The sequence below is a fragment of the Mirounga angustirostris genome, unplaced genomic scaffold (assembly GCF_029215605.1).
Source record: "Mirounga angustirostris isolate CCGP_5_RB_7025 unplaced genomic scaffold, mMirAng1.0.hap1 SCAF_3, whole genome shotgun sequence".
NCBI classification, from domain to species: Eukaryota; Metazoa; Chordata; class Mammalia; order Carnivora; family Phocidae; genus Mirounga; species Mirounga angustirostris.
The window spans coordinates 54805838-54818540 of NW_026991711.1; the positions used below are offsets into that span (position 1 = coordinate 54805838).

Below are 12703 nucleotides of genomic sequence, written 5' to 3' on the forward strand. Positions count from 1 at the left end.
TATTTTCATGCCCTACTCCAGCTGAATCAGAATCTCTGTGGAAAGGGCCCAGGAATCTTTTTTTTTTTTTGAATATTTTGGCAATGTGATAAACCTCCAAGCTTGGGAACTGTGGCAGTAGAGTTTTAGCATCACTACTCAGGTTCTACATAGACATGTGTGACATCATGACATCATGCATTGCCATCATGCAGTAATTTATAATTTTGCTAAGTTGTAAAGTGAGAGTAAGTCGTTGTGGTGAATGGGTCCAGAAAACTCCCACCCCCCTCCCTGGCATCCCCTTCCTGGTGTAGCCTCATTCTCTTCTCTGTGTCTCTACTAGTAAGCAGTAAAGCTTAGAGTGACTCTAATTTTTATTTCTGCTTGAAAAATCATCCCAAAAAGAAAACTGAGGGGCACCCGGGTGGCTCAGTCAGTTAAGCATCTGCCTTCAGCTCAGGTCATGATTCTGGGGTTCTGGGATCAAGCCCCGAGTCAGGCTCCCTGTTCAGCAGGGGAATCTGCTTCTCCCTCTCCCTCTCCCTCTGCCCCTGCTTGTGCGTGCTCTCTCTCTCTCACTCTCTCTCTCACTCACTCTCAGATAAATAAAAATCTTAAAAAAACTGAGAAGTATGGTGATGCCAGAAAAGATACTTTTTAAAGCGGTGGTTCTTAATCAGAAACCAGAATGGATAGTTTTGATGATTGATACATTAGAGTATGCAATGGCAAATTTGTTGCTTGGTTAGCACCATTCCATAAATACTGTCTACCAGATGCTGTCTGTAAGAACAAAAACTCATGAAACTATTTTGGCAGTTGCACCAACCAAAATGGCAACCAATGCAAAAATTGTAAGATGTCAGGGAAGTTATGTGCCATTGTTATAGTTACAAGTTTGGGTATTAATTTTTTTGTGAATCTCATACTACATAAGACATGATTTCTGCCCTCCTGGAGTTGGAAAGACAAAACCACCGCACACAAAATAGGAACAAATGAAATTAAAGTTCGTAATAAGTGATAGCGAGTGCTGTGAATTTCAGAAAAGAAAATATAAGATGTCAGCTAAGGGGTTCATTGAAACAGTTGTGGCTAGCTAGGACTTACACATGAAATTTTCTTTAGTTGCAGGGCCAGCTCTACCCCCTAATTATAAAAGCAGTAGCTCGGAGTCCTCAGACAGCGATGAGGACAGTAGTTCATTATATGAAGAAGAAAATCAAGAATCTGAAGAAGATGACACCAGTCCAGTGGCAAGGTCAGTCACTTAAATTAAATGATAAACCAAGCTTCAAACCTAGTATACATTGGCTGGAACAGAAGCTAGTCAGAGAACACCGTATCTGTATTTTTACAGCACAAAAAGAAATCCTTTCATATGGTATTGCCTCATGAACTATACTTTTGAGAAAGAAATGTATTCTAGTAGCAGATAGCTGTGGAGATTCCTAGGATTTCAATTAAATTCTTATAAAAAGGATTTTTTCCGAAGGGATTACTGAAGTGACTAAATATTCTAAATAAGCCATAGCATTTCTTTTAAAAATTATTTATGCAGTGGATGGTTTTTGCTTAAGTAAATGAATGATTTCCCTCTAACAATCTTACTTACTATAGGTCCATGAACATAAGAAGTGGAATCTTTGTTTAGTATTGGGTGCAAGATTTTTTTTGATGCATTTTAAAGATTATGAGACAGAAATAGCAACTTAAAACCCTTGCTGAATGAGATTAAAATCAAGAGTCATGAACTTTTTGCTCAAAAACTTTCAGCATGTAGACTGAGGTTCAAAACCTCAGCAAGTGGAATCTTTAATTAACACTGTAGAAAATACAGAAAACTGATAAAGTATTCCTGCTGTAGAGAATCAACCAAAAAATAAATTCCAGGAAAAGGTTAGTACAAGATCTACTGTGGTATCCATTTGTTCTTACTGGGCAAGAGTAATTTATTGTTTCAGTATTTATACAACTAGTTGGGAGTTAGTGCTTCCTTTAAAACTTAAAATTTCTCTATGAAAAAAAATTGCATAAAGTTGCGCTACTGTGTTTTTAGAAAACAGAGGAGAAATCAAGATGACGACGACGACGATGATGATGAAGGGTTTTTTGGACCAGCTCTTCCTCCTGGATTTAAAAAGCAGGATGATTCTCCTCCAAGGTAATAATGTGTGATAGTTCAAGCCTGTCTTTTTAAATATTTCAATTAGTGTTTGTTAATTCACTGAAGAGTTGTCCGAAATTGTTGTTAACTTAGAGATTTATATAACATTTGAAATGCATAGGGAAAAGTAGTTGTTTCCTATAACAAAAATGATTATTTAATTGTAGTTTATAAAAAAACTTCCACATCTCTTAGTTAGTGCTCATAAGAGTGTTTTATAGTAGACTGGAACATTATCCTTCTTCCCCCCTTTTTTTAAATAGATAAGGTTGCACACATAGTTAATATCCTATCTGGCCTGGGGCTGGAATCCTGGTATTTGACTTTAAAATCAGATGCTTTCTTAGTTATTTGGTGACAGAAGAAATAATTCCTGTATGCCACGTTGACTAACTTCCCTGTACCTCAAATTTGCCATCTGAAAAATAGGATAACAACAAGTACCTTTCAAAACTGTTGTGATGATTGAGATTTCATATTTACATACATATACACGTGTGTGTGTATGTCTCTTACGTGATGCCTGGCCCCAAGTAAGTATATAGTAAGTATTGATTCCTATCTTCTTCTCAGAATTAAAAATTTTTAAATGCTGGATATGAAGTTGCACACCAAATTGTTTATACCAGAACACTATTACTAATACGCAAGAGCAAATAGAAAAGTACATTGTACTTTTTACATTCAAACTTTGTAATCACATTCGTCAGCTCCAATTTTCATATTACTTTGGTCCTTTTAGATTAATAGGGATAGACTCTCCACTGATTTTATATGGCCCCCAAGCCAAGAATAATCTTTAAAGGATCATTTAAAGAACAAAGACAGGCATGCCTAAGAGCCCTATAGATGGCCCTCAAAGCCTTAAATGTCCTATTTGGCCTTTTACAGAAAATTTGCTGACCACTGGGGCATAACATTCCTTTCAAGAAAACACATTATTAGATGTACAGCAAATTCTTTCTTGAGAGTTATATTTTGGCTATTAAATGGCCAGGATCAGAACCCAGACCTGCTGACTCTGGGTAGTATTTTTTTCTCTGCCAAGAAGCTTATCTCTGAGGCTCTAGTTGAACACAGTGCAACCTGGAAAATTCAGCTTAGGACTTCAGTGCCATGCTGGTTGGTAATCCTGGCACAGTGACATCTCTGGGAAAAACACTGGTATGAAAGAAAGGATGAAGAAACTGAAAAGCACAAAAGAAAGGAGAAAATATCTTGTCTCTGTTATTTTTTTCCCTGACGTAAGGCTTTCTCTTTTTAAGACCCAGATTTTAGGCACTTCTCCCATCTGGACTGATGTCTGTTCCCTCAAAAATGTGGCAGTGGGGCAGCTTGAAAGAAAATGAACTTTGGCATCAAGGAGACCAGGGTTCAAACTCTAGCTCAGCCACTTACTAATTTGTGATGTCCTTGGGCATGATTTTGCTCACCTAGAAGATGGAGTGACTTATACCAACCAGGGTTGTTTGAAGGAAACAGAAAGGTGCTCTGGTTGACATGTGGTTAGCATAGCACCTTTTCCCTTGTCTGGAGGTCTCACGTGACTTACATTCATTCTTGTAGACCTCCACGTATTTATTAGATCATTAGCGAGGACGATGTTAGATTTTTATACTACCTTGGCACACGTAGCCATAAATTGCCAACATCTGCTGTGTGCATGTGCTGTTTACATTCTTAGAACTCAATTTCTACTTAAGGAGTTCTGACTATAGTTAGATTGCCCCTGAAGAATGTGTCAATGGACAGTGACGATCAAAAGTGAAAGCCAAAGCACAAAATAGAAAAAGATCTTCACAGGCTTTAATTCTTAATAAGGACTTTTAAGAAATTGTTATTTTTCTTTAATGTAGTTATTTTAGGAAGTGGGTATACACCACTGCCACAAAGATTTGAGAATTACTGGTTTAGTATCTTAGCATTGACTAACAAATAGAAAGTAAAAATGATAAAATTAGATTTTTTTAAAGATACAACTAAATGGGAAAATACTAGGTTATAAAATAAAAATAATATGTTAAAGTTCTCATTTTCAACATTTGCTATTATTTGGCTTTATATTTGTGATCTTTGATTCTAAAAACTGCTTTTTTTGAAGTTAGGGAGAATGCTAAAGGTACATTTTATTTTTCAGGCCTATAATAGGTCCTGCACTACCACCTGGTTTTATTAAATCTACACAGAAAAGTGACAAAAGCAGAGATGATCCAGGACAACAAGTATCATCATATTTCAACTCTGAGGTTTGGAAAATTTTTGATTAAAGAATAAGATGTAGCAAACTCAAGATTCTACAGAGTAATGTAATCATTTGGCTCAAATGTAACAAATACGCAGTCCTATTCCCATTAATCTAGGATTGTAAGGTAGATAGATGAAATCAAAAGCTTCTCCCAGAACCGAAATGTTAGAAGAAGAATAAGGCAGTTACATGGTGACAAGGGCGTTACCTAAAGGCCTTACCTTTAGAGGGAAGCTTTAAAGTGCTAGGGAATAGAACATGATGAAAAGTTTAAAGAATCATTGAGTTGATCTGAAAAAGAGAAAGCTGAGGAATTTGTTGACAATGATCTTTGCCTTGAAATCAGCTCTTACCTATACAGCTCTGGTGTCTGTATATAACAAAGCTGGGAGTTAAGTGATTTTATGAAAAGATAGGTCAAATGATATGAGAGTCAAGTATAAAAGCTGTTTTCTTGTCAGAGGCCTAGTTCTTTTTCTTTTTCTTTTTCTTTTTAAGATTTTTATTTATTTACTGAGAGAGAGAATGATAGAGAGAGAGCATGAGAGGGAGGAGGGTCAGAGGGAGAAGCTGACTCCCTGCTGAGCAGGGAGCCCAATGGGGGACTGGATCCTGGGACTCCAGGATCATGACCTGAGCCTAAGGCAGTTGCTTAACCAACTGAGCTACCCAGGCGCCCCTAGGGGCCTAGTCCTTAACAATAGCTGAGAATTATAGAGTCCTTTATAACTTGTAATGCTTTTTCCCTATCTGTGGATGGATATTATTTTTATCTTCTCTTCAACTGTATGCGCTGGATATGATCCGCCATCTTACAGATGCTTAAAAAAAAAAAAAAAAAAAACAGAAATTAGTTAACTTACCCAAGATCCCAAGATTGCAGTTTATACTTATCAAAGCCAAGGCTTAAACCCAGTTCTTTTTTTTAAGATTTATTTTTAAGTAATCTCTACACTCAACTCTGGCTTGAATCCACAACCCCAAAATCAAGAGGCACTCGCTCTACCAACTGAACCAGCCAGGCGCCCCTTAAACTCAGTTCTTTTTTTTTTTTTTTTAAAGATTTTATTTATTTTTTTTAGAGAGCGAGAGAGAAACAGCATGAGAGGGGAGAGGGTCAGAGGGAGAAGCAGGCTCCCCGCTGAGCCGGGAGCCCGATGTGGGACTCGATCCCAGGACCCTGGGATCATGACCTGAGCTGAAGGCAGACGCTTAACCATCTGAGCCACCCAGGCGCCCTTAAACTCAGTTCTTAAGACTTTAGATCACCTGTTCAGTCTATTATTCTACAGTAGCTTCCTGTACATTCATCTCTACTGAGAATTCAGCAGTTACACTGAGGTTGTTACTAAGGAAAATGTAACGCAGTGATTAAGACCATGAACTTCAGAGTCATTTATTCATTACTTCAACAGATATTTATAGAGCACCTACAATGTATCAGGCACATAGTCAAAGAAATGAGTCTGTCAGCAGATCCTGTTGTTTCTACCTTCAAAAGATACCCACAATCCAGCCATTTCTGTGACCACCCTTGTCTAAGTCAATATCATATTTCACCTGTTTTATTGGTCTTGATACTTTAGCCCTTGTTTTTCTGCTACCTCTTCTCAACACAGCAGCTAGAGTGGCTCGGATAAAATGAAGTCAGATCATGTCACTCACACTCAAAACCATCGGATTGCTCCTCCTGTCTGTGCATAAAAGCCAAAGCCCAGGGTGCCTGGCTGGCTCAGTCAGTAGAGCACGCAGCTCTTGATCTCAGGGCCATAAGTTTGAGCCCCACCTTGGGTGTAGGGATTACTTTAAAAAAAAAAAAAAATGAAAAATAAAAAAAGCCCTTACAGGAACCTCTACAACCTAGTCTCCTTTAGCTCCCTGATTTTCTCTCTTACTTTAATCTGACCACACTGTGCTCCTTGCTCTACCTCCTCACATATGCTGGGCAGGCTCCTACCCCTGAGTATTGATGCCTGTAATTCTCTCCAAAATGGTCTTCCCTAGATATCTGTGTGGCTTGCCTACCAGAACTTCAGTTTTGGCTGCAATGTCACCTTAATGAGGTAGTTTCTGACCTCCTAATTCAGAATTGCTAACTCGTCTTCCCCTCACTCCTGTCTCCTTCCCTCCTCTAATTTTCTCCAGAGCATCTATCACCACCTCAGATACCATTTATTTTACTGCTCCTTTTTGTTTATTGTTGACCTCTCCCCCTAGAATATGAGTCCATTGAGGACAGAGATTTTTGTCTTCTCTCTAGTATATATTCAGAAGTGTTTGTTGAATGAATGAATAAGTTAGACATAGTCCCAGCTAATCACACCTGCAGTGTAGTGGGGAATCCAGCCATTAAACAAACATCCAACATTATGAGTGCTTCAGAAGGCAAGACAAAACATAGTGGAAGCATGACAGACGACTTTAAACTAATCTGAAGAAATGAGAAAAAGTCTTTGTCTCTGAGAAAATGTCTAAAGATTGATGAGTTGGAGATATCTCAGCAAAGAGGGCAGGAAAGATTGTTCCAGAAAGTACAGATAGCTTCTTTGAAGGCAAAAGAGTGTGGGGAGGGAGAGTTAGGGTTTAAGAAGTCCAGCGTGGTTAGCGTGGAAAGAAGGAGAAGGCAAGAGCCCCTGGAGCTTCAAATCCTGGGTGAGTTTAGTTTCATGTCAGTATCATGCTGGTTGTTATCCTTATCTTAGAGGGTTGTTGCAAGGATTAAGTCAGAACAGTAGGTATTCAACTTACAGTAGCTCTCATCATTGTCATTATTCTTACCATCTTCACTACTGATGTCATGAGAGTATCTTCGAAAAATTTAGTCTAAGTATAAGGAATCCTTCTAGCAAGGTTGCTAAATACAAGAATAAATTCCCAGAGGAAGTACCTTCAGGCATATGGAAGACTGAGCTGGCAGGTCATGCTCCGGTCTCCCTGCCAAAAACACAAAGAAATGCAGGGGCGAAATAGCAACAAAGTTAATACATAGCAAAGCTCAAAAGAAAGAAAGGGAAGTCTGCAGGTGCTAGTGACATTGAGAGAATTCAAAGCTAGGGCAGGAAACACAGCAGAGGACCAGGGTGGCTTTAGGGAAGCCAGCCATAGCCCTAGAGTTGGGCTTGGGGAACAGAGCTGTAGCTTCAGCTGTGCAGGCAGAGGAGGGGGAATTGAGTCTCTGAATAAAACCCACAGCCTCATAGTTCCACTCTGTCTGCAAAAAGAGTCCTGGAGAAATATAACCTGCGGCCCATCGAAAGTGGGAAGGAAGTTCCATGCTCTCCATAACCTACTCTCAGATGATTCCCAATATGTCTGTCTGTCTGCCTCACACACAGAGGGGCAGGGGAATGGGGAAAGAAAGATAAATATGGTGAAATGTTAGCAGCTGATGAATTTGGGTGAGGATACATGGGTGTTAGTTGTGAACTACATTTTCCAAAAAAATTGTTAAATTGTAGCATAATTCAGCTTTATTCATGCTTGGAATTTTGTCCTAATTCACCTAGACAGCAGGTGGATAGTTTATATAATTCCCTGGTGGTATCTCTTCTATATTTTCTACTTCTCTTAGCAAAAGGTGAGGGGTAAGGGTAGGGCAGGGCTTACACCATTGTATACCTGTTGTACTTGGTTGTACTCTTGGTTCTGAATCATTTACTTTATAATTTCCCTCTAACTAAACCCTTTTCAAAAAAATACTTTTTTTGTTTCATATTTTACTTTTTCAAAGAGGGACTTCTTTTAGTCTCTCATTCACAACATATACCCCTAAATTAAGACACACACAATAATACTAATTGTTAGCATTTGTGGAGCGATTGCCATAAGCCTGACACTGCAAAGCACAACATAAACATATATTTGCATGACTTAATTATATTCCCAGGCCGCATAAACTTAATTTAATCGAAACAGCAATCCTGGGAAATGGTGTGTCAGCCAGAAAGCTTTTAGCAGCAAATAACAGAAAATCCTACTCAAAATGGAACTTTGTCTTAACCTACTTAGTTAGCAAATGGGCTGTTTACGTAATTGCCTGGGTGATCTATAATCTATATTCCCAAAATAAGGAAAATGTGTTTCATATGTAATAAAAGGTATAGAACTAGGGTCATTCTAGGTTGGTTGATTGAACAGCCTAAATGATATCCAGGCCTGCACCTCTTTCTGTCTTTTCTGTCATCTACAGTATGTTAATTCCTCTTAGGGTGACCCTTCGTTATACCAGGAAGCCTGTCAAAGTTCTAAGATTCCCACACACATGCCAATGTCCAGACAGAGGAGGGAATGATCCTACCCTGTGCCCCTTTTGTAGAGGAAGGAACACCTTTCCAGGTTTCCTATAGGCCTCTCCTCAGGTCTCCTCGGCCGGAATTGGATCACATGCCCACGCCTTGGCTAGTCAGTTGGGCAAGAGGAATTCAACCAAATTGATTGGCTCAGAATTACCAACATTTTTCCGCAGGAGTTAGAGAAGTCCCCAGGTTCCTGAGAAAGACATGGCTCCAAAGAGGATGAACAAAACATGGGTTCTCTTAAAAATAGAGGAGTTACAGTTACTGGTTGGAGCTGTTATAATCCCGATCTAAAAGACCAAAAACCAGAACACCTGGGTGGCTCAGTCAGTGAAGCAGCCAGCTCTTGATTTCGGCTCAGGCCATGATCTCAGGGTCCCAGAATCAAGCCCCGCGTCAGGCTCCATGCTCAGCAGGGAGTCTGCTTGAGGATTCTCTCTCCCTCTCCCCCCCCATCTCTCTCTCTCTCAAATAAATAAATCTTAAAATACATAAACAAATAAAAGACAAAAAACCAAGACCTTTACTAAAAAGGCTAAATAGCACGTCCGAAGCCACATGCTAATACGATAGCAAATTGAGGCCTTGAAACTAGTTCTAACTGCAGTCCACAGTATAAGTCAGTAAGATATATAATTTCTACTGTATTTCTGTATAAAATAGCTCACCTTTAAAAAAAAAATTTAATTCGGGGCGCCTGGGTGGCTCGGTTGTTAAGCATCTGCCTTCGGCTCAGGTCACTATCCCAGGGTCCTGGGATCGAGTCCCACATCGGGCTCCCTGCTCAGTGGGGAGCCTGCTTCTCCCTCTCCCACTCCCCCTGCTTGTGTTCCCTCTCTTCCTGTTTCTCTCTCTGTCAAATAAATAAAATCTTCACAAAAAAAAATTTTAACTCAACCAGGACACCAAAATAATTAGATAGCTAGATTGGATTTGGATTATGATCCCAGTTTCTCTTTTTCAGTTTAGTGTGTTGAGCCTGATTTTCATTTTGCTCCCTTAGTTTATAACTCCCAACACTCTGTGATCTCTATTCCTAAAAATTCCACGCATCATCCTACCAAGACGTGCAAGATGTGCCGAATTCTATCTTTATAAAATCATCTCATGTTAGATGGAAGTAAAAACAACATTTGCTTATCCCATCATCTTATGCTTTAATACAATATTAATGTCATGCCTCTCATAGTTGTAAAAGTTCATTGTATCTTTTATATTTCCTCATTTTCTGTCACCAAGTATTATTTTGTAAGGGCTATAAATATGTTTAAGATAATATCTTTGACATCAAAGAGCTTACCTTTGTAGAGATGAGCTATAAACACTTAAGGTTAAACATTAACAGTTGAAGTAAAAAAAAAAATAGAGGGGATTCTCTAGTGTAAGTTGAAAACATACTGTCCTTAATCTTAGAATATTTTCATCTTAAATAACCTTGAACAGGGGCACCTGGGTGGCTCAGTCGTTAAGCGTCTGCCTTTGGCTCAGGTCATGATCTCAGGGTCCTGGGATCAAGCCCCACATCGGGCTCCCTGCTCTGTGGGAAGCCTGCTTCTCCCTCTCCCACTCCCCCTGCCTGTGTTCCCTCTCTTGCTGTGTCTCTCTCTGTCAAATAAATAAATAAAAAATCTTTAAAAAAAAATAATAATAACCTTGAACAAGTTGTTTAACCTTTCTAAATATACTTCTCCAAACCTAAGTTTCCTGGAAAAGAAAATAGGAATAATAATGCCTTTTCACAGTTGTTATAAGGATCAAATGATGCATTGTATACCAAAGTCCATAGTTAGAGAAAGTGGGTGTATGTGTATGTGTGAGTGATTTAGAGTAAGCCAAGAGATAACATGTAGTTATGTAATTATTTGTACCAATAGCAATTGCATTAAGGGTGCAGAGAAGAAACCGCAAATAGAACGTTAACACTGAGTAGCTAGTGGGGAAAATGTAAACAACACAAATGAACTTGATTCTGATAGTTTGAAAAAAGACAAGCAAGAAGCTGCCCATCAGAGCTGGAGGACAAATGTCTTATTGTTGTTTATCTTAACCTGTCTCCTCCTTGAGAACAAGGACTGCTTGAAGCCCTAGAGTATATAGCATTTAACAGTCTTACATACAAACCCTTTATTCAAACGATTGCTTGAGAACAAATTGAATTCACTTATTACAATACTGTTAGGTCTTTAGGATAAAGGGGGTGCTTTGGGAACAAAGTTAACTCGTTTGGGCCAGTATTTGTGGGCTGTTGAAAGCATTTGTATTTCCGTGCACTGTGCTGAGTCATGAAGGCTCATAGAGCTTCCAAGAATGTCTTACTTGTGTGTGTCTTATTCCAAAGAGCTTTTTCTGTACCAGGAATGAAAATGGTTTCAACTTTTGTCATCTCTAACTAACTAGTAATAATTACCTAGACTATTACATTGAGAGGAATTGTGAAGCCACATCTGTGTCCATCAGGAAGAGAACTGAAATAATTTAATGAGGTCTGCTGTGGAAATGGGAGGGTGGAGGCAATCCACATTACGTGTATTTGTCATCTCTGTACTTTAGGAAGTACGAGGAAGTACTGTGTACTTTAGGAAGGCGAGGAAAAAGTCCTCATTGCTCAGTGATTAGCCAGCAGTGCGTTGTTTGCATTTTTGTTTTAGTGTCTCTAGGTAATCAGTTTCGGTGAAATTTTAAGTAATTTAGGATCATTTTCTATAACCTGTGGCTCTGTTCCTGGTTTAAAGGTAATGTCTTATCTCAAAAGGAAACAGATAGCAGTGAAGATGAGGACATTGTTGGACCAATGCCTGCAAAAGGACCAGTTAACTATAGCGTCACGACAGAGTTTGAGAAAAGGGCCCAGCGAATGAAAGAAAAACTGACCAAAGGAGACAATGTAAGTTTTAAAGAGACTATACTCTGAGAGCTAAGCTAAATGGATTAAAAATCTAAATTTTAAAAATAGACATGAAAGAAAGTATATGCACGAATGTATATAAAGAAAATTTAGGAGCAAGGTAACCCAGAAGCTGGAAAAGGAAAAGACTGGCAGATTTGCCTATCTAAAAATTTCTGTATGGCAAAACATAACAGAGTCAAAAAAATAATAAATTAGATGAAGGTATTTGTAACATATATGACAAAATATCAATCCTTTATATTAAATTCTTTCTCTTAAAGTGTATTTTTTAACCTTAAAGCCTCAACTGAGAAACATGGCCACTTATAGAATATTTTACACACACACACACACACACACACACCAGAGTCCAGGCTACCGATTTTTTTATCTTTTTTCTGGCTTTTTATTTCTCCTAAAGGATTCATCTAAACCAATGACAAGAGAATCATGGATGACTGAGCTTCCTCCAGAAATGAAAGACTTTGGTCTTGGGCCCAGAACTTTTAAGAGAAGAGCCGATGACAGATCTGGAGATCGATCAGTCTGGACAGACACCCCAGCAGACAGGGAGAAGCAAGCCAAGGTGAGAGGGTTTGTTTGTTCATGTATTTCTGCCCATGTCCGCTCTATTTTGAAAGGAGATAAAGCATAATTATTTCAGGGTACTATTTTTAAAATTATGATTCCAAAGGGAAAATATAGATTTCCCCCTGAAAGAAAATAACGGAAGTGACACCAGTTGCTTACTATGTCCCAGTGAACTGTCTCATTTAAATCTCAAGAAAACCCAGAGACATGGACTTACTGACTTCATTTTCTAGAGGGAGAAACTAACTTTTATGAGGTCAACTTTTCTGGAATTAGAGGACTGGTAAGTAATGAACAAGAATTCTATTCTAGACCTTTCTGTAACAGCAGAGGAGGCCACAAAAGAGGAGATGTGGAAGTGAGCTGCACACTTCGGATGACTCGTGTTGGAGTGCCTGTCTACTCTTTCTTAACTGGTGTTTTATAAAAATAACATACTGGCATTTTTATAAGTTAGCCTTTAAGATTGTTTCAAAAAAGACATTCCCTTGTTTACGTGGATCTAATCATGCCTACATTTAGTTGTGCTTTTCTCT

The 12703-nt window shown here is 38.7% G+C and overlaps 1 protein-coding gene across 1 annotated transcript in view; it reads left to right on the top strand.

Annotated features, from left to right (window-relative positions):
* GPALPP1 (GPALPP motifs containing 1) overlaps nt 1-12703 on the top strand; it is a 37407-nt gene that overhangs the window by 9595 nt on the left and 15109 nt on the right. The window contains exons 2-6 of the mRNA XM_045869483.3: nt 1111-1243; nt 2042-2146; nt 4287-4395; nt 11442-11573; nt 11998-12162. Of these exons, the coding sequence (XP_045725439.1) occupies nt 1111-1243; nt 2042-2146; nt 4287-4395; nt 11442-11573; nt 11998-12162 (644 nt within the window). The remainder of the gene's footprint in view (nt 1-1110; nt 1244-2041; nt 2147-4286; nt 4396-11441; nt 11574-11997; nt 12163-12703) is intronic.